This window comes from Tursiops truncatus, chromosome 13, assembly GCF_011762595.2.
Source record: "Tursiops truncatus isolate mTurTru1 chromosome 13, mTurTru1.mat.Y, whole genome shotgun sequence".
Classification (NCBI taxonomy): Eukaryota; Metazoa; Chordata; class Mammalia; order Artiodactyla; family Delphinidae; genus Tursiops; species Tursiops truncatus.
Window position 1 is genome coordinate 39,275,348 of NC_047046.1, and position 21,885 is coordinate 39,297,232.

Genomic DNA, 21,885 nt, shown 5'->3' on the forward strand with positions numbered 1-21,885 from the left:
GTGGTTATCAGTGGGGAGAGGGAAGTGGGGGGCAATATAGGGTAGGAGATTAATAGGTATAAACTATTAGGTATAAAATAAGCTACAAGGATAGGGACTTCCCCAGCAGTCCGTTAACGCAGCAGTGGTTAAGACTCCGCACTCCTATTGCATGGGGCTTGGGTTCGATCCCTCGTCCGGGAACAGAGATCCCACATGCCGCACAGTGCGGCCAAAACCAAAAACAAAAGGATATATTGTACAACACGGGAAATATAGCCAATATTTTATAACAACTATAAATGGAGTGTAACCTTTAAAAATTGGGAATCACTATATTGTACACCTGTAACAATATTATACATCATTTATAATTCAATAAAAAAAGCACTATCATTAACTCTCACATGTTATTTTCCATTTGTGTTAATATAAATTCGATAATATCCACAAAAAATTAATTTACCCATTTTGAGATCATTAAATCTTAAGAGTAAACTAAGCACACCTTAAATATGGCTGCATCTCATAAAGACAAGTGTCTTTACTTTGAAGTTGAAATAATTGATTAGGCAGTTACAGGAATACTAGTAGTTGTGTTTTTGGTAGAAGCTTAATTCTTTGAGCTATATATAAAGCCACTATTTATCAAGAAGTGTTATTAGGCTTACAATTTATAATTCAGAACCATAAATAACTTGTTTTACAGTGACAGTACATACATATATGGTTTATTCTGGGTAGCAAACGAGAATGAGTAAAAATTAACATAGCAATGATTTTTATTTTGTTTATAACAAATTGAATTCTTGGCTTATTTCTGAATTCTTACTTAAATTTGTTTCTTGTATTATGTTCGTGACTACCCATATGGGCCCTTAATTGTTTCATTTCTTTGAAAATTCACATACACGTTATAAGGTTAATTGTAGTGCAGCGCTTTTGGTTTTTTCAGCGCTGTTTCCTCATTAGGTGTCTCAGGTTGCCAGTGTTACAATCCTAAATACTTTTTTGAACAGACTACCTGTTCATACAGGAGCTGCATTGTTGTATAGTCTCATTCCTTCCGATGGGTGTGGAGCAGGATTAAAGCACACTTTATAGGGGTTCTAATTGTGGATGCCTAATTGACTTGATGAATGGCAAATGCTAAAATTTAAACACACATACATACACATACACACATAAACCTGTTTCAGGGCTGATCTGCATGACAGAACAAATGCCTCACAGGTGTTGAATGCTTACAAGATAAAAGAGTAGTCTTTCCATATTTCCCAAGAATTTTCTTTTGAAGTTTATAAGGATTTTCTGTCTCATTGTTTCTTTTCTTAAAATGCTTTATGGCAATAATCCATTTCATCTTGGGTGCACTCTTCACTTCTAAAGGCGGACCTGAGTTTTAGAATTGGCCAAAATTAAAAAACAAGAAAATCTAAAAGCAAGTAAATTTTCACACACTTTGGGAAGGGTAAAAGAGTGAAAAACTGCTGACTCTAGTCTTTGGCCTAGTAGGGTCACAAGTTCTTTTCTTAATTCTTCAAGAATGATTTGATGCTTTACTAAGTACTTTCAAGGCCTTGTGAGTTTGTCATCATTACCTGAAAAAGAAGGAAGCTTCTCTAGCTACGAACTTGACAGATGGAAAAGATTTTTTTAAAAAATCAAAAGATCACACCAGTTTTTATTTTAAACAGTGAAAAACTAATGTTTCCCTTTATTATAATAATTTACATTTTAACAGTATTCCAACTCTTAGGGTAAATATTTTTCCATATTTTTTTTTTTTTAGCTTTTCATTTTGAGCTTATTGTAGATTCACACTGTAGTATATACCCTTTACCCAGTTCACCCCAGTGGTAACATCTTGTATAACTATAGTATAATAGCACAACTTAGAAATTGACATTGATACAATCTATCAATCTTATTTAGATTCTGCTACTTTTACATGCCCTCATTTGTGTGTGTGTTTTAATTCACTAACGTGTAGATCCCTGGATTACCAAGGGTCCCTAATGCTAAGTCCCCAACCACCTTCCTCCCACCCCAACCCCTCCAGCTCCTGGCCACCCATAATCTGTTCTCCAGCTCTATAATTTTGTCATTTTAAGAATGTTATGTATGTGGAATCACATAGGGTGTACTTTTGGGGTTGGCTTTTTTTTTCCAACTCAGCATAATTCCCTTGTAGTCCATCCAGGTTGTTGCATATTTTAATACTTCTTTCCTTTTTATTGCTGAGTAGTACATGTGGTACAAGGATGTACTGCAGTTTTGTTTCGTTTTGTTTTTTTTAACAGTTCACTCACTGAAGGATATTTGGGTTGTTTCTGTTTTGGGCTGTTATGAATAAAGCTGCTGTGAACATTTGATTACAGGTTTATTCATAACATTTTATTTATTCAAATTATAGGCCATAGAAATGAGGGTAAATGTATCATATCAGTTGGACATTTCCTAGAGGTGAAATTTGAGATATGGCGCAAAAGTATAACTAAAAAATTCTCCAGGGCCTTTATTTTTCCATAATAACTGGATTTCCTGGCATTAAATCCTTACCTCTTGGGCAGTAAGAAAAGGTGACTTCCCCATTAGTATCTGTATGACTTTTTTTTTTTTTTTCAAACATCTTTATTGGGGTATAATTGCTTTACAATGGTGTGTTAGTTTCTGCTTTATAACAAAGTGAATCAGTCATACATAAACATATGTTCCCATATGTCTTCCCTCTTGTGTATGACTTTTAATTTCATCCCTAGTCAGCACCAGGGAGGGGGAGATTGTGGAGAAATGTATAGGTCTGTTTTCTAAAACTCTTACTTAGCTAAATAATGTTGTTCAAACAGGTAATAAAAAATCCTGTTCTTAGAAGTGACAAATTTATTAATGTTTCTACACAAATTATATGGAAAGATTTTCTAAATGTATAACTTACTAGAATCCATAAACTACCAAAAACAGTCAATGTTTAATTTTTCAGAAATTAGTTAACTAATAACCATTTATTGGGGATTAACTATGCCCCAAATAAAAGAAATTCTTAAGTAGATACAGAATTTTAAAACTTTCTAGGCACTGTTTTTAAAAGTGAATATAATATCCACAAGTGGGAAAATTGTAGAATAGTAAAAAAATTGGTTTAGGAATCTGAAAATGTAAACACAGAAGTTTTTCCCCCCTTTTAATAATCACATTGCAGAAAATAGCATAGAGAAAATAGAGAACCAAATAGTTTAGTGTTGCTAAATAGACTTATTCTTTTTTACTTAATGATTTTAATAGCTGTGTATTATTCTGTCTAGTGGTTACATCATATTTTACTTAAACTCGTCCCTATTTTAAGCATTTTATATTTCAATACATTGTTTAATATTCTTTGTGACTGAGTTTCTCTATAGTTTGGATTATTTAGGTTAGAATCCAAGATGTGGGATATTGATGAAAAAGAGTCCTGTTATATATCTCTAGCTTGCTTTCCAAAAGAATTGTGCTAATTTATAATACCTCCTGCAAAGCATGGCAGTGTAGTTTTACAACACTTTTATCAACACTGGGTATTATAATTTTTATAATTTTGCTAAGTAATTTTTTGGGTTTGGATTTATATTGCTAGTGGTGTTGGATATATTTTCATGTTTGTTTAATGGCTGTTTTTCTCCTTTTAATTATTGTTTCTGAGACTGAGGAATGTCACTCTTATTTTGTTCATATCCTTTCTTGCAGTCTCAATGCTCATCAGCCTGCTTTCTTAACAGTAATTACCCAAGTCCCATAGGCAGTGGTCTTCTATTTTGTATTGGACTCAATTAAAATTAAAAATACATATAACACATGTAATACATATCTTGAGCTAAAAACAGTACTGCCTTATGTTAAGTACTTTTTTGTAAGCAATTGTGTTCCTAGTCCCGGACTTCCTGACACAATCTGTTTTAATCCCAGAAGATTTGAGCCTACATAAGCACTATTGCTGTTATCAAAATACATAGGCTATGCCGGAACATAAACCTTCATTTATAGTGAACTTCTAATTATATGCTTGCCCATGCTATTGGGAAGTAACCCACTTTAGGTGGAGAAAATTTCATTCTATTTGGCTGTCATACAATAGACTAAGAGCAATAATGTTGCAAATACTCTTTTGTGACCTAAGGGTGCAAGTGAGGGAAATACACTTTTCAAACTAATGGGACCTGGCTCATTGTTCAGAGGCCAGGCTCAAGTAACTTAATAGTGTAGCATTAGAGTCATAAAGAAACTTAGATTAACTGCTTTTGAAACGGTAAAATGTATAAATAAAATACTGAGGATTTTTTTCTTTTTCAGGTTTACAAGTAAAAGTAACCAAACTGAAAAAGGAACGAATTTTGTAAGTATCAGCATATATAACACTGATGTCCTATTTATAAAGTAATTGATATTGATGTCCTATTTGAATTCAGTGTTGTATTTATAAGGAAGTTAGCTTTACTTAGTGTGGACCTTGTGTAGTTGACAGCAAGTTATTCAAAATTCTAAAGGAAAAAGAATAATTTTGAGTATAATCTTAGTTAATATTTGCATATATTTATATTTTAACATAATTTTAATATGTGTATAATCTTTTTCCTTAAAATATTTATTAAGATGGAAACTGATCTATAAATCATTTTGATCTGTTAATGGCATTTTTTTCTCAACTATGATTGATACCTGGAATTTAAGATACTACAAGATGGGGAGCAGAATAAGTCTGGGATTTCTAACTCATATAAGAAATGGGAACTAAATGGATATTCTGAGACCCCTTTTAACTAATTTGAAATTACCAGCAGTTCCCCTGAATTGTTTTGGTTATTAAGCCCAGAATCAGATCTGATTTTCTAAGTCAGGAGCAGATTTTACTCGCGGTTCTTTAGACCTTCCGCATTCAGGAATCTGAAACAGATGGCATAATAGAATGTTATTACTTATAACAAAAATTAATATCATTGTGACTAATAATAATTGCATTTGCTTTACAGTATATACCAATAGGTCTCAGTTCCTTCATATTCTAAAGCTTCCAAGACTGTAACCAGAAGCTGGAGTTACCAACCACTCATCAAAACACACCTCACTATTTTTGCTATTATAATCTGAAAATAGAAATTGTGAAGTTTTCCATTACACCTGTAAAGTCATGTTTGGAAGATGACCTAGATACAGAAATGAGAAATCATAAATTTTTAAAACAGTTTTTTTGAAGAATAATTTTAGGATTCTTAATTACTGACACTTTTAAATGCTTTGCATGTTGAAAATGTACCTGTTCCTACCTTAAAGGTGTCATTTTAAACATTTAAATTTAGGATGTATATCTTATTAGTTTATCATATTTTCTTACTGTGAGACCAAAAAAACACCAGAAGGGACTTTTATGGTAAAGAAGATGTATTCTTTCACATAGAAGGCCCAAAGTAGGGAGATTCTAGGACTGGTTATCACTTACTTCTATCTTTCTTCTCTGCCATCTTTAGTGTTCAGACTTGCCCTGTTAGTCTTGATTCACTTCAGTATGTCAAGCTGGCCGTCATCATTCTAGTTATCACTTGCACAACATCTTTGTGTCCTTTTATTTTTACTAATTATAAAGATTTGTCAGAAGCAGCCCCCAGCAGACTTCCTCTAACTCATTGACAATGTTCATTCCTAAATAATAACTGGCAAAGAGAATTGAATTAACATGATTGGCTTACACTAATTATGACACTACTTTATATGTATTCCAGGATTAAGTGAATAAGTAAGTATATTGTTGATAAGGAGACTTTTCCTCAGTGGTGAAATTGTTTTTGAGTGGTTTGAGATTAAACATTATGAAATACACTTATTCTATTGTTTTCATCTTCACCTTTGCTTATAGCCCAGCTAGTGATGGTGGCTACAAGCATTGTTAATCAGAAGATGAGTATGTACTATCAGTGACTTGGTATGCTGATTTAACACATACTACACTAAATAGCTAATTACTGTTTGTTGGAGTTATTCTACAAGTCTCCTCTTTTATATATAATAATACTGTATAGGAATTCTTGTTCCCTCTTACCATTATAATACCCAAAGTGTAATATTTTGGAGTTGATCAGTAGTTAGACAGTGAGCTCTTTATATTGTACCTTGGTTCAGTGTTGGTAAATGACCTTATAAATCCTAGATTAACAACCATTGATTAGAATGACATCCTTTAGAATCAAAATGTTGGTCAGTTTTTAGAAACATTGTGTTTGCTATTTGATTTTATATTTTAAACTACATTCACTAAATGTTTTTGAAGGAATTTAGTTTTATTAAAAATGGATCCTTCTTGTAGACCTAGTAATTTTACTTTCTAAAATGTTACTATTTTAAATGATAGATTTATAGCTGTAGAATAGTATTTCCTCTTAGCTAGAATCAGAATCATTTTCCTGCAGATTGAATGATTAGGCATAGTTAGAAATGATCTAGGGCCTTCCTGGTGATCCAGTGGTTAAGAATCCGCCTTCCAATGTGGGGGACGCAGGTTCGATCCCTGGTCAGGGAACTAAGATCCCACATGCCACGGGGCAACTAAGCTCGCGCACCACAGCTACTAAGCCCACACACCACAACTAGAGAGCCCACGTGCCACAGCTAAGACCTGATGCAGCCAAAAACAATAAAAATAAATTAAAAAATTTTTTTAAAAGATCTAGATTTGGGCTTCCCTCGTGGCGCAGTGGTTGAGAGTCCGCCTGCCAATGAAGGGGACACGGGTTCGTGCCCCTGTCCGGGAAGATCCCACATGCCGCGGAGCGGCTGGGCCCGTGAGCCATGACCGCTGAGCCTGCGCGTCCGGAGCCTGTGCTCCGCAACGGGAGAGGCCACAACAGTGAGAGGCCTGCATACCACAAAAAAAAAAAAAAAAAAAGATCTAGATTTGCTTATAACAAATGTACTTTTTTTTAACTGAGACTTTTTATCCCAAATGTATTTCTCCATACCTCTCCATACCTCCATACCACATGAAAAACCTTTAATTCGTAAATGACTGTTGAATATTACTTTATCAAAAATCACCTAAAACATTTCTGAATCTTAAAGAGTGGAAACACAGCTGGTTGTTCAGTAGGTGATAATAATGGTTTACTTCACTGTATAGTTCTCAGTCATTTGATCCTCTTAGCAACCTTTTAATATATATTGTAATTACTCTGTACCTGCCTACCTTAGGTAGCTTGGGGTTACACATTTTGGAAGCATGGGTAAGTAACTAAATCCCCTGAGTAATCAGAGAATTAAAGGGATGCTTTATTTTGTAGAAGGATAAGTCATTGCATTGTGGGACCAAGAACTCAGATTTGCCTGTATGACCATAACTCTCCTTTCCAAGTATATTTTATGATAGACAGTCAGGGTACAGTAACAGGATGTCTGGTCTCCATATTGTTAGAACAGCTTTATTTGTGAGGTATCTCAGTCCTAGGGATTCCCACCTGGAAGAAGCAATTAGAAAAGAAATCAGTAACTGTACTATATTTGTCTATCACTTAATTGCTTCAGACTTGTGTTTTGATGATAGTTGTCTCTGCACATGACTAATGCTCCTCTTTTACACAGATTCATTTACAAAATTACACATGTATCAATAGAAATGTTGACTGTTGAATACTTCCAAAATAGGATCAGTGAAAACCTAGTGCTGCTTCTGAATTAAATACATTTTCTAGAAGTATTAGAAAATTTTTTTATTATTAGCTTCAGCTATCTATTACTTCCAAAATTTCATATATATATATACATATGCTACCAGAACAATATTTGTTGTATAGCAGGAGGCCATTCTTAGATGTATTGGCTTTTCATTCAATATCAAATATTCAATCAGTATATAAGAAGTACCCTCGTATTGGTATCTGACATTTTGACTTAGTTGTTTTGCTCGTCTGTTTTGTTGCCAGTGATATTACATTCTACGTTTCAGCAATTTTGACACAGTCATTTGGACATCTCCTTTTTCTGGCAGACTGGTTTGTCTCCTTTATTTGATTTGATATTTCAGACCCTGGAGAGGGCTGGGAGAAGATATTTGAACCACGGTGTTATCCTATATTTTCAGATTCCAGATGACACAGAGAATCCTGATTCAATTTCTAATGGGCTTTCATAGAATTAAAATATATGCATACTTTATATATGTGATTGTTTGAAGTATAATGATGGAGAGGTAAAATATGGCACAACCTTGGAAGGTAACCAGGTAGTTTACTAGAAGAAAATTTTAGGTGTCTTTCTTTTTTCCTGACTAAAATCAAAATGGTAAATACTTAAATAGAACTTACTGTGTGCCAGTACTGTTCTGTATGCTGTATATTCATTAGTACTTAGTCCTTGCAAATGTCTCATGAAGTAGATACTACTAATGTATCCACATTTTTTGAGGCACAGAGAGTTTAGGTTACTTGCACCAGCTCACACAGCTGGTACGTGACAGCTGAGATTCAAACCTAGGCTTCAGGATGTAGGGTTTGTGTACTTCTACTTCACAGTAAACCCTGGCTTAAAAGTAATACCAGGTAAAAGTTTAAGCAACACAAAAATTAGTAAAATAGAAAGTACAAATCCCTCATAATTGGGATAGGAATGATATGAGTGGAGTTACCTATTTACATTATTGAATGTAGATAAAATAATTAAAAAAACAGTAAGTGTACATTTTAATAGCAATTTTGACAATGTTGAGTCAGTGGTGGCATCAGAATTTACTCCTTCATCTGTGTTCCAGCATTGTATAATGAATACCTGGTGCTTAGGAAGATACTTCTGTAGAACATACAAATACTGCAGAGCAAATTCTAGTATAATTTGAACTCTGATTAACAAGATATTCAAACCTCACCTTCTAAATTTTTTGTTTTGATATAACGAATTCATAATATGTAAGTGGTGAGATCATGCTTTGGAGTTCTTAATGACAGAATAGTCTTGTTAGAGTATTTTTCCATTAAAAAAAATGACTTATTTCTTGACTTTTAGAGATGCACAGAGACTAGAAGAATTCTTCACCAAAAATCAACAGCTGAGAGAGCAACAGAAAGTTCTTCATGAAACCATTAAAGTTTTAGAAGATCGGTGAGTCTGGTTCTTGGGTCTTCTTGTGTAAGAGGTGATTTCCCTCTTAATAGAGAGTATACATTGGTTTTCATTTGTAATCAGTTCTGAGACTTAAAGTGATCTTTTTTCCAACTCTATGTCAACTTTGGATAAATATTTTATGAAATTAAAACAAACTTACAGGTTTGCTTTTTCATTAATTACAGCAATCACATCAATTTACCCTTTAAATGACGTTTCTTTATCTGGTATTTGTTGTAGGACAAGCTCAAGAGTAGCAGTGTTCTAATGCATTTGATGCTTTCATTCCATTTTTACTTCTAAGTAGGTGGAAACTGCTTCACAATTCTCTTCCTGTCTTCTTTTTTTTTAGTTTATTTATTTTATTTGTTTATCTTGGGCTGTGTTGGGTCTTTTTTGCTGCGCGCAGACTTTGTCTAGTTGTGGCAAGCAGGTGCTACTGTTAGTTGTGGTGCACAGGCTTCTCGTTGCAGTGGCTTCTCTTGTGGCAGAGCATGGGCTCTAGGCACGCGGGCTTCAGTAGTTGGAGCACGCGGACTCAGTATTCGTGGCTCACAGGCTCTAGAGCGCAGGCTTAGCTGCTCTGCGGCATGTGGGATCCTCCCGGACCAGGGCTCGAACCCGCATCCCCTGCATTGGCAGGCGGATTCTTAACCACTACACCACTAGGGAAGCCCTATTCCTGTCTTATTTTCTTACTCCTGCCACTCTCTTTTCTTCCTTGCATATTTCTCCACTTTCAAGCATTCTAGGGATTCTTTTTACTGAGTATTCCCAAGATAATGCCTATTACTTCACCTCATGTACAGACTTTTTTCTTTCCCACTCCTTTGAGGTTAACACTCTACATTAGAAAAGGCTTTCAGATTTTGCTGTTTTCCCTTGTCTGAACTGTAAGTGCTATTTAGGAACTTGAACTATTTATAGCAAACTATGTTTCTTGCTTTTTTTATTTATAGTTAATATTTTTCCATTATTTTCATTTCTGTATATGTTACAGGAAGGCTGGTGGTTTGAATTCGCCACTCTGTCTTAGTGGTGGAATAATCTAGTATTCTGCATGATGCAAACTAAAGTTGAGTACTCTTCCTTCCATGACTGCTATCTCAGTGGATGCACATTTACTGGAATAGGCAGCCTATTGTGGGAAGAGGCTCCATATGCTTTGGAATCATAGATATGAATCTGAATTCCAGCTTCACACTATCTTCTTAATTGAATTCAACAATTAATAGTTGAGTACTTACTACGTTCCAGGTGTTGTTCTAGGGGCTAGGAATACTATCCTTAGTATGTCATGGAGCTGATACTTAATTTTCAAAGATTGGGAGTGGGCCTGCAAATAAGATGATTTCAGATTACAAGAGCTGAAGAAGAAATACAAATGAATTATGTAATTGAGTGACTACAAGCATTGGGAAATGAAGGGCTACTGATGGATGTCAGGGATGACCTTTCTGAGGAGGTGCCATTAGAACTGAGACCTGAGTGATACAGAAAAGAGCCATCACTTGAAGAACTGAAGATAAGAAGAGGACAAATGCAAAAGCCTATGGTGGAAATAGATTTTGAAATATTTGAGGAGTAGGGCATCCACTGTGATTCTAAATGAGTAAGAGGATGAATGATAGATAATATTGGAAAGGTGGGAAGTAACTAAATTCTGTAGGGACATCAGAAAATTTGGATTTTAATTGCATTGGGAAGCCATTGGAGGGTTTAAGCAGGGGAATGCCAAAGGGATACGAGCAGGTACTGACAGCATCTGTTATATCCAAATGTAGATGTCGAGTAGGTAGTTGCATATGTGAGTCTGGAACTAACGGGAGAGGTTAGAGCTAGAGAAACAAATTTGAAAATCATCAGCTGTATAGAAACAGCATTTAAAATCTTGGGACTTGATAAGATCTCCTAAGGACATCTTTAAAAGTATAGGAAAAGAATAGAAGAGGGCTCAGGGCTGAATCCTTGGACATACTAACTAAGGTTTAATGAAGAATAAGGACCAGCCAGCAAAAAAGATTGAGAAAGGAATTAGCAGAGTAGGAGAAAAACCAAGAACATATGGCGTGACACTAATAATACCTTCTTCACAGGGCTGTTTTGAACGTTAAATGAGGTAATGCAAGTAAAAATACATAATGGAAGCTTAAAAAGACTTACAATATCCCTCCTGTTTGGTGAATATGATTCCAACCTCTAGTGCTCTAGTCTGTACACACAGCCAGACTAGTCCCTCTCTCAAGCTGAGATATCTGGAAACTAGAAAGCCATCTGTCCGTCTCACTCTTCCCTAGTCCAGGATCAAAGAGGAAATCATCAATTACTCTTCCTTCAGTGTGGTGCAGCATTTCCTTCTATTTTCTCTGGATATGTAGTACAAGATTGAGCAGGAAGGGTGGAGAGCATATCTTTCTCAGCCTTTAACTCTCCATTGATTGAAGCACTTCCTTCTCTTACTTCACCATATTTTTTCTCTCATCTCTACTGCTCCACTACTTTCTACAAGCGATGAGGTTCTTCCTTCCATATAATAATGGTAGTAATGGCAAGAGATTAGGAACTTTCTTTCTGTTCAGTGATTCCCAAGGATAGAAAATTTTAAGTCTTGAGTTCTCTAAGAAAGCAAACATCAAGATGACATTAGATATTCAAGAGATTTTGGGAGGAAACACACCTGTAAGGTAAATGAAGAAGGAGCTGGAGGAGACTGGGAGAGTTGTGAGATGTCCATGCATCTAACCCTTTTGAAAAAGAGAGAAAAAGGAAGGTCTTAGACTGCACTGCAGTTTTAAGAAAGCTTTGGCAAGGCCAGTGGGGAGTTCTGGAGCCATGGTATCCCTGCTCTACTCATTCATTGGCTGGCTTCTCACTGTGGGATGCCTGGTATGTTCACCTGTTTGGCGGGTGAAGGATTTCAGAGCACAACAGCTGGAGCCGGTGATTTTACTTCCCACAATAGGAGATACGTTTTCATGGTTGCCACACTCAAAGACTGATTGCGTTTATTTCCAGCATTCTTTCTGTTCAGTTGATCATTAGCAAGTTGTTTAGGACTCAGTACACTGAAAAAAAATCACAAGGTAAGGTTTTCATTATGTTTCACACGAAGTGGCTTAATACAGTGCGCTCTCCATTTCATCCCCAAGATACAGTGTTCTTCATCTTAGCTCTTGAAGACACTCCTTTCTAATATCTTCAGAACATTTCTTCACTTTATGATTTAAAGTTTTGGCTGTTCTTTTATTCTTTGCATCTTGTGCTTCTCTTCTTAAGTGAATTTTTCTTCTCCAGGCTCATTCTGAGAAGAAATGTTAGTGGATGTGTGCCCCTACCCTTCCCATTGAAGTATTTTCTAAATTACCATCCTTTATTCGGTTAATATATTTAATTGTTAAAATTATCATTTTTATTCTGCAGTTTTTAAAATCTAGATTTTCTTTTTACCATCTATTTTCACTAATTTCAGGTGGATGTCACACTTCTGTGCTGTTTCTTACCCTAAATGTTCTCTTGCCTTTCATTCTGTTCACCTTTACATTTTTAGGTAGGTGGGCCTATAATTCATTACATGGTATTAATCTGGGGGTGGGACAAGGAGTGTAGCTCATTTCTTTATTCACATGCTTTTTCTTTCCTTTCTTTAAATCTGAAATTTCCTTCTGGGATTACTTTAAGATTTGTCCCTCATTTTTTGAAGCTTCATTTAATGAAACCAAGAACAATGTAGATCTAATCATTTTTTTAATGTAGGATCTGCTAGTTGTGAGGGCTCACGTTATACCCATCCTTCCAGCACTTAATCTTTACCTTAACACTGTGCGGTAGATGGTAAATCTGTTTTACAAATGAGGAAACTATGCTGACAAAGAGTTAAGAAACTTTCCCAGGATCACATAGTTAATGGATAATTAGGTTAAATTTGCCCCTCAAACTTCCCAATTTCTACTGTTTGACGATGCCTTGTCTGTGTGTTGTCTTAATTTTATAAACGTTTAAATGAATACAACTTAACTGATTATCTCAAAGTATTTATGCTTGATACAAAGTTACCAAAACAAGTACTCTGAAATATTAAGTCTTCAACATTATCTAGTCTTATTTTTTTGGAGGGTTGTTTTGCTTGGTTTTGGTTATTTTTCTTTTAAATTGCTACTAACTAAATCCTGCCTTTTAAATGTCAAAGTAGGTAACGTTTAGTAAAGTTCTGCCTTACTTAAAATTTTACTTTAATTTTGTCATATGTAAAAATGATAATCCTAGAGCAAGCTTTAAATATCTATAAAAATTAATGTTTTGCTGAGACCTTTTAAAAGCAACATACATTTTGTTAAAATTTCTAAATGGTAATTCTGCAACTTGCTGTTTACCCTTCATAAGTTGAAGCGTTTCTTATTTCTTATGCTCACATTATGAAAACATCAGATGTTTAGATGAAAGGAATTATTCGGTAAAGATAAATTAGATAATAAAAAGTTCTAATTTAATGTGGCTTGTTTGTGTTTTACTAGTACTGTTATTACATCACTATTTACAGGAACCATTTACAGGTTCCCTCAAGAAACTAAAGTATTTCCTTAATCTAAGGAACAGTCACTGTACTGGATAGAAGGCATTTAAAAAAGAAAAATCTGAACAAAGCAGTTAAACCATAGTTGTCTGATAGATTTTAATATTTTAAAAGCATTTTTGTCAATATTAGGAAACTCATATTTCAACTGTTGTTAAAAGGGAAAATTGGTACTCATAATCAGAGGATTTGTGGTTCTTTATTTTTGAAATACTGACCAAATGTCTTCTTTTGTCTTGCTAACTCTTCTTACTTATGGATTTGAATTTAAATGTATTCTTCAGGAGACCTTCCCAGACTTCCTAGACTCGACTTAGTTGTGCTCTGTGGTTTCATAGTACCATGTATTTCCACTTTAATGTTGTGAATCATACTTTATTGTAATTACTTTTTATTGTCTTTCTTTTTTTAGTACACTGTAAACTCTTTTAAAGAAGTGACATTATCTTGGCCACTGTTGTATTTTAGCACTTACAGTACTCACTGTAGGTGTTTAGTAAAACCCTTTTGAATGCAAATGAGTAAGTTTGAGGAAATCTGTTTAGGGTATAGCAAACAGTTGAGCATACTTGTTTATCTGGTAAGTTTTAACTGAAAACTGAAATCTTTTCTTTCTTCGTCTCCGTGAACAGGCTGGAATATAACTCAGAATGCATGATACTTTCAGCCCTTACAAGTAGAATTACTCTTCTTTCCCATTTACCTGTTTATAGCTACTGAAATTGCATTCTCCTGTGAAATTGAGGCTGTTTTTTCTTTCTCTGACAGCAGCAGTTGAAGATAGGCAAGAGGAAAACAGTAGAATCCTGCTGATGGAATAGGAGCTAGCCTGTTTTCTCACATTCATTTAAATTTAAGCTAGGATCAGTGAACAATCAAGAGTTGACTCTTTTTCACAGGTATTATCAAGAGTGGCAGTTAACTGGAGAAAACTAGATGTAATAAACAAGTTAGGGAATATTGTTTCATTTTATAACTGTTTATACCAGTGGCATTTTTAAACTTGGAAACTAAGGGTTTCAAGAGGTTGTCTAACATGATATCTTATGACATTTTAATATATCAGTTGATTTCTTGGAAACAATAAGGTGTTCAGTTTTCAATGACAAAGTGGTAGGGTGACATTTGAATACTTAATTAGGATTGATTAATGCCATTTAACTCCTTCAGTGTTTTTCAGTGACCTTTCAGTGTCAGTGCTCTTTTTGGCCTCTCTAGCTTAGTAGTTCTGTGTATAAATTATTTACCACAATCAGGTCAACTATTTGAATGTTTATTGCATGAATCTCAAGCTATTAATTTGAATAGATCTTAAAAGAGAAATATAAAAGTGAAATGTGAAGTATTTTAAACCAATAGTTAAAACTGAGTTTCTTTTTATAACAGTTTAACAATGTCTTGGTTTTGGAATAGTTTAGAGAGAACTTTATTCTTATTTCCTTTGGAATTTTAAAGGCATAAATAGACTTTACTATTAGCTTTGGAAATGCTTGAAAGTCTGAAAACATTAAGTGTTACAGCAGAAAGATAAGAAGGTGTACGTCCTTAGTACCTCAGTTCTCAAAAAAATTTTATGTAAAGTTTACTAGAATATATTTCTGTTAAGTTAAAATGCTATGACGAGGCTTCCCTGGTGGCGCAGTGGTTGAGAGTCCGCCTGCCGATGCAGGGGACACGGGTTCGTGCCCCGGTCCGGGAGGATCCCACATGCTGTGGAGTGGCTGGGCCCGTGAGCCATGGCCACTGAGCCTGCACGTCCGGGGCCTGTGCTCCGCAATGGGAGAGGCCACAACAGTGAGAGGCCCATGTAACGCAAAAAAAAAAAAAAAAAATGCTATGAAGAAAGAGGAGTATAACGTACTATTTAGCTGATTTTACGTTTTTCCTTTTATAATTTTTATTCAAGTAATACATGTACATTACAAAGTTGTATAGTTATCATCAACCAATAGTTTCCTGTTCCACTCTTTCCCACCCATGCCTGTCCCAGGTTTTAGTTCTCCAAAGTTCTAAATGATGTGTTTTCACTTCACTTGATTTATCAACTTGAGACAATAGTTGTTTACTTCTTGCTATGAAGAGGAATAATTTTTCCCTCCCTCACCTATTTTTGAAGTTATTTTAGTGCTGTTTTCTTTTTGGACCTTAATACATACATTTATGCAGATATACATATTTACATAAAGATATTTTAGAGAGAGAGGTCTGAACAGTCTCCCTGAACTCACCTCTGTATCACAGGAGGATACTGATGCTTTCACCCTTACCTGCATCACTCTTCCTCTCTTGCTACCTTCTGCCTTGTGTTAGCTGAACCAATAAATATTGACAAAGTTGATAGTTGCTATTTTCTTTTCTGTTACCAGATTTCAGTCCCTTGTATTTTGTTTACAAGTTGATTGTAGAAGTTGGAAAATAATGAACAATGTTTATTTATTGACTATTCAGTGCTGAGCCAGGATTCATTTCCTTCTCTATAGATCCATTGTCATGACCCCTGTGCCACTCAAGGAGAGTGTTTCTAATGTCCAGGTCAAATAGATTCTTTTCTACTCTGTCCCAAATCAGTTGCTCAAGTCACCCTATAACTGTATTATGATAACGACGTACTTGTATAAGTTTGCTTTGTTTTTTTTAGAATTTCTAACTACCTTTTTTCTTACTGAGATTAGAAATGTTTTCCTCATCGTGTCATTAATATTATTTAATGCCTGTTATTCTATTTGATTATAATCTTTTTTGTTCTTTTTCTTGAAGACATACTTTTTGGGCTGAAAAACTTTCTTTACTAATTTGGACCATTTACTTTCTAGGCTGTCCTACAACAGCAATTCTGGAATTTCTCTCACTGGATCCCTACATTAATTCCATTACTTCTTTCAACTCATGTTAGTCAACAAATATTTATGGAGCTCCTGTCTTGTGCCAGGCACAGACCTTGAAGATATACTAGTATACATGGTTGGAAAAATGTGGGCCTGTTTTTCCTTTTTTTTTTTTTCCCCTTATAGCTCACCCACAAGTAACTGCTTAAAAATGCACAGGAAGTAAATTTTCAAAGAGTCTTGCATATCTGAGAAAATGTTTTTATTTTACTATTGCATTTAGATGGTATATTGACTGGATATAAAATTCTAGCTTGAAAATAGTTTTCCCTCAAAACTTTGAAGACATTTTCTCATTGTCTGTGAGCATCCAAAGCTGTCATTCTAATGTTCATTCCTTTATAGGTAATAGATTGTTTTCCCTTTCTGGAATGTAAGATCTTTTTATCCTAGTTCTGAATTTCATAATCGTGTGTGTGTGTGTGTGTGTGTGTGTGTGTGTGTGTGTGTTTCCTTCATTGTGCTGTCCAGTCATCCTGTTAACTTGAAGACTAGTATCTCTTAAGATAATATTTTTGTCTATTATTTCCTCTCTCCATTTTTATAGGTTCTTTCTTTCTGGAGCACTTCTTAGTCATAAACTGATCCTTTACAATCTTTTGTCTTGTTTTTGTTACTTGTTTTTTTCCATGTTCTGGGAGATTTCTTCTATTTTACTCTCCAACCCTATTATTGAAGCTATTTTGGTAATCACATGTTTAGTATCCAAGAACTTTTTATTGTTTGTTGATCATTTATATGTACGTGTGTGTACGTGTACCCTTTTCTTGTTTTATGTCAACATCACTTCTCATTTTTCCAGGGATACTAGCTCTTTTATGTTACTGGTTTGTTTCATACACTGTTGATCTTTGGTTGTCTGTATTTAGTAGTGTATGACTGCAATGAATTTTCTGCATTAGACTACATATGATATATGTAGACTGCTTTTAATTGTCTATCTGTTTTACCCCAGCCATTCCCAATTCTCCTTCCCCCAGGAGTTTTCCTATGAATAGGAAAGTCAACTGAGGACTCTGTATATGTTATGGGAGCTTTACTTTTCAATAAGAAAATGAGGAGCTATCCTTTGACCTGGGTAGGATTTTAGACTGGGGCACTCACTCAGCTACAGCCCTATTATTATAATTTCCCTTGTGATTTCTTCTTTAACTCATTGCTTATTTGGAAGTGCATTGTTTTTAAGATTCACATATTTGTGAATTTTCCTTCTTTTTTGATTTTTAATTTAATTCCATTGTGGTGAGAGAACATACTTTGTCTGATTTCAGTGCTTTTAAACTTATTGAGACTTGTTTTGTGACCTAGAAAATAGTTTGTCCTAGAGAATGTTCCAAGTGTGCTTGAGGAGAATGTGTGTTCTGCAGCTGTTGCCTGGAGTGTTCTGTAGATGTCAGGTAGGTTTAGGTGGTAGTGTGTTCAAGTCTGCTATATCTGCTGATTTTCTGTCTGTCTTGTTCTATCCACTATTGAGAGTGGAAGTCTATAACGGTTATTGACGAATTTATATATTTCTTTCTTCAATTCTGTCAGTTTTTGCTCTGCATATTTGGGGGCTTTCGTGTTAAATGTTAATTGTTATATTTCTAATAAATTGACCCTTTTGTTATAGAATTCACTGTCTCTAGTAACACTTTTACCTTAAAGTCTCTTGTTTGATACTAATTAATTAATAACCAGCTCTCTTTTGGGTTTTGTTTGCATGGCATTTCTTTTTCCATCCTTTTGCTTTCAGCCTATTTGTATCTTCAGATCTAAAGTGTGTCTATTGTAGACAGCATATAGTTAGATCTTATTTTTTTGTCCTGACAGTTTCTGCCTTTTGATTGGAGTGTTTAGTCAATTCATGATTAATGTTATTGATGTGGTTGGATTTATGCTAGTCGTTTGGCTTTCTGTATGTCTCAAGTCTTTTTTGTTCCTCTGTTCCTGTTTTTTTGTACCTGCCCCCACCTTGCTCTTTCTATAACTCCTATTATTGATATGATGGACCTTCTAGGATAATCTTCTAGTTTTTTATCTTTTCTCAATTTAATTTATTTAAATTGAAATAGCCACATGTGGATTGTGGCTACCGTTTTGGACAAGAGTTCTAGACTTCTCCCATTGTTAGCCTACAATTCAGCATTCTCAGGTCAGTTTCTATTTGTCCGCCAGCTCCTTGCTTTTTAATTTGTTTGTTTTTCTTTCCCATTCTCCCAGTTCTCATAGTCTTGTGTCTTTAAAAATATACACAGATCTTTACTGTAGTTTAGTGGGATTTGGGGAGGAAGCGACAGTAGATGCAGATGTTCACTTCGTCATCTTTACTTAGATCTTGATTGGCCTAATTCCTGTTCTGGAATGTACTCCAATTAAACCATGTTGCCCAATGCTTTATTCCTTCATTCTAGAAATTTTAGTCCTATTAATGCAACCTATGATCTATAATCTTTATTTTTTACATCCATATCAACACTGTTGATATGAGTTTTACTTTTATATAAAAATCTCTAGGTTCTTTTTGTTTGTTTTAGTTGTATAGTTTTCATGTTTTGTCCCCTTATTTTAAAATTCATGGCATGTACTACCATGCTATGACTTCCATAGACACTCACGTACTTAGTATCTTATTGACTTAGGTCATTGAGTTAAAATGATTATCTTAGATTTTATATTTTCTAAATTCCTAATGTGGGATATGTGTCATTTTTTTCAACCATATTTTTTCCTGGTTATATATATAATGAAATTAGAGAAATTTTGAAAAATATAGCAAAACACTAAAAAGAAAATCTTCTGTATTACTGGTACCTACAAGATAACTGTATTAACATTTTGAAATACACCTTTCTCTCCATCACCCACCCCTCCTGTGTAATATATGTATTTCCCTTTTCCCTTCAGCACTCACAAATAATTAGTAAAAGCTATTTTGTAATCTTTTTTCTTTTTTTAAAAAATAGTACACTGTGAATTTCTACTAACACTGGAGTCTTTTTTTAATGCTGAAAAGAGCATTGCTTTTTTTTAAACTTTGTATTCTTTGACCTTTAGTATTCATTCAACTAAAACTTGGTTGTTGAACACTCATTATGTGTTATATGCTATGCTAAGCAGATGCAAGCTTGCTTAGGATAAAATTCTGTCCATTGGTATGAGACTGGGTTCATATTTTGGCTCTAATAAATTAAAACAAGGGAGCTTCAATAAATAAGTTCCCTTGAATAGAGTTTAAAATTGGCAGATTTTTACAGAATTGCAGTCTGTAGAAAATGATGTAGCATGATTTCAGCCTGTTTGGGAATATGTTAAAGGTATAATAACTAGTTAATTTTCTCTGTATTTTCCAAGTAAATTCTTTAGTTCTTCATAAAATTTAAAAATCTTGAAATTCAAATATGAATAAGTATCTTTTAGTAGTTGAAAAAATTTTTTAAATTTCAGTTTTATTGAGGTATAATTGACAAATAAAATTATTTTTTTAAAGTATTTATCATGGTGATTTGATAAATGTATATATTGTGAAAGGATTTCCACCATCTGGTTAATTAACATATCCATCACCTCACATATTTTTTTATTTTTTGATGAGAACATTTAAGTTCTACTCTGAAAATGTTTTGTTTTTGTTTTGTAGATTAAGAGCAGGATTATGTGATCGCTGTGCAGTAACTGAAGAACATATGCGGAAGAAACAACAAGAGTTTGAAAATATTCGACAGCAGAATCTTAAACTTATCACAGAGCTTAGTGAGTTTCCTTTCTTCATTTATTAAGTATGTAAAGCATAGTATGCTATTGTTAAAACCTGTTATTAAATTGGTTACAATCAGATGGATTGTTTACATATGTTTTTCTTTATTTAAGCAAAAGTTCAAATGTTGTTTTTTCCCTTTTTGTAGATTTAATCTCATGCTTATTTTAGTAAGAAATAGGGTACAGAAAGGTTGTGTAGATACGGTCCTGGTTGGCCTTAAAGTCTCACCAGCTATAAGACAAGAAGCAAATTTTCTTTGGTTATATCCATATTTGCTTCTTTGGTTTTATTTCATATTAATTCAACTATTTATATTTAGTAAATTTAAACACAAAGCAGACAATTTAGTGTTCTACAAAGGTGTATTTTTTTTTATTTTCACAATTTTTTTGGACACACTATTACAAGTGTACCATTTTTAGTTTAGTCTACTTACCATTTTATGTAGGACTTTCTTACATTTATCTTCTTTTCCAAACTAATTTGGTATTTTGACTTTTTTTTTCTATTAATTATATTGCTGTCCTCTGGTTACTCAAGCAAGAATATATGAATGTATGCTGATAGTTTTAAAAAAAGATAGAAGGAACATAGTTATATTCTGCTCCCAGAGGTAACTACTATTAAGTATATAATAAATATCTTTACAGGTCCAGATTTATCTATCTTTCTGTTTGTCTCTTTCCCTCATTTTACCCCCTCCTCTATCTTCTCTTTTAAATTTTTAATGGGATCATATCATACTTCTTGTTCTGACATATGTTATTTTATTTTAGACTATATATTAGAAGTCTTTACATGTTTATATGTTTGTTTATATATTTAGACCCATAGATTCTGTGGTGTGTATGAATGAATGCATGCATGAGTTTATTTAGGAATATAAGATTATCAGTGAGTAGAAAACTATTACATTTCAATAGATATAGTTGAGATCCACAATTATATTACCATTAGTACTTGAAATAATCTGCAGTAATGTCTACATGTCTAATAGATTTCTAGCAACTTTAACTGTCTGAAAAATAGCCCAAAACTCAACAAGCAAAAACCCTAGGTATTGAGGAATAAGACAGCATTCTTTTTAATGGCTGCATTGTGTAGATGCCATTTATTTACCCATTCTCATATTGATGAACAAGTCAATTTTTTGTTTGAGTGTTTGAGAATTTCAGTTTCCCTACATTCTCTTCAATTTTGTGCAAAAATATATTAATTGACAATATCCAGTTCAGTGGGTAAAGAATGATATACCTTTTTAATATTAGCATTCTCTTTATTACTATTCAGGTCAATTATCTTTTTACTTGATCTTCAGTTTGCATTTCTTCTTGGGTGAATGGTTTGAATATCCTTTGTCTAATTTTCAGATAGATAAAATACTTCATGAGTTCATGTTGAAAATTCAAATTCAAGACTATAGAGCTTTTGCTAACCTCTTCTAATAATATCTGTATCCCCTTTCTTCCACACTGAGAATCATGGTTCTCAAGGACACAGGGATGATAGAATTAAAATATCCCCTAACTACTCATTTTTTAATCTCATATTATAGCACAATAGTCTTAGAATAATACCACTAATAATACCCCCAA

The 21,885-nt window shown here is 34.0% G+C and overlaps 1 protein-coding gene across 4 annotated transcripts in view; it reads left to right on the top strand.

Moving 5' to 3' along the window:
• RBBP8 (RB binding protein 8, endonuclease) overlaps window positions 1-21,885 on the top strand; it is an 82,527-nt gene that overhangs the window by 10,339 nt on the left and 50,303 nt on the right. For all 4 annotated transcript variants that reach the window (XM_033837616.2, XM_033837615.2, XM_073790586.1 and 1 more), the window contains 3 exons: window positions 4,309-4,351; window positions 8,998-9,093; window positions 20,171-20,283. In XM_033837616.2, the coding sequence (XP_033693507.1) occupies window positions 4,309-4,351; window positions 8,998-9,093; window positions 20,171-20,283 (252 nt within the window). The remainder of the gene's footprint in view (window positions 1-4,308; window positions 4,352-8,997; window positions 9,094-20,170; window positions 20,284-21,885) is intronic.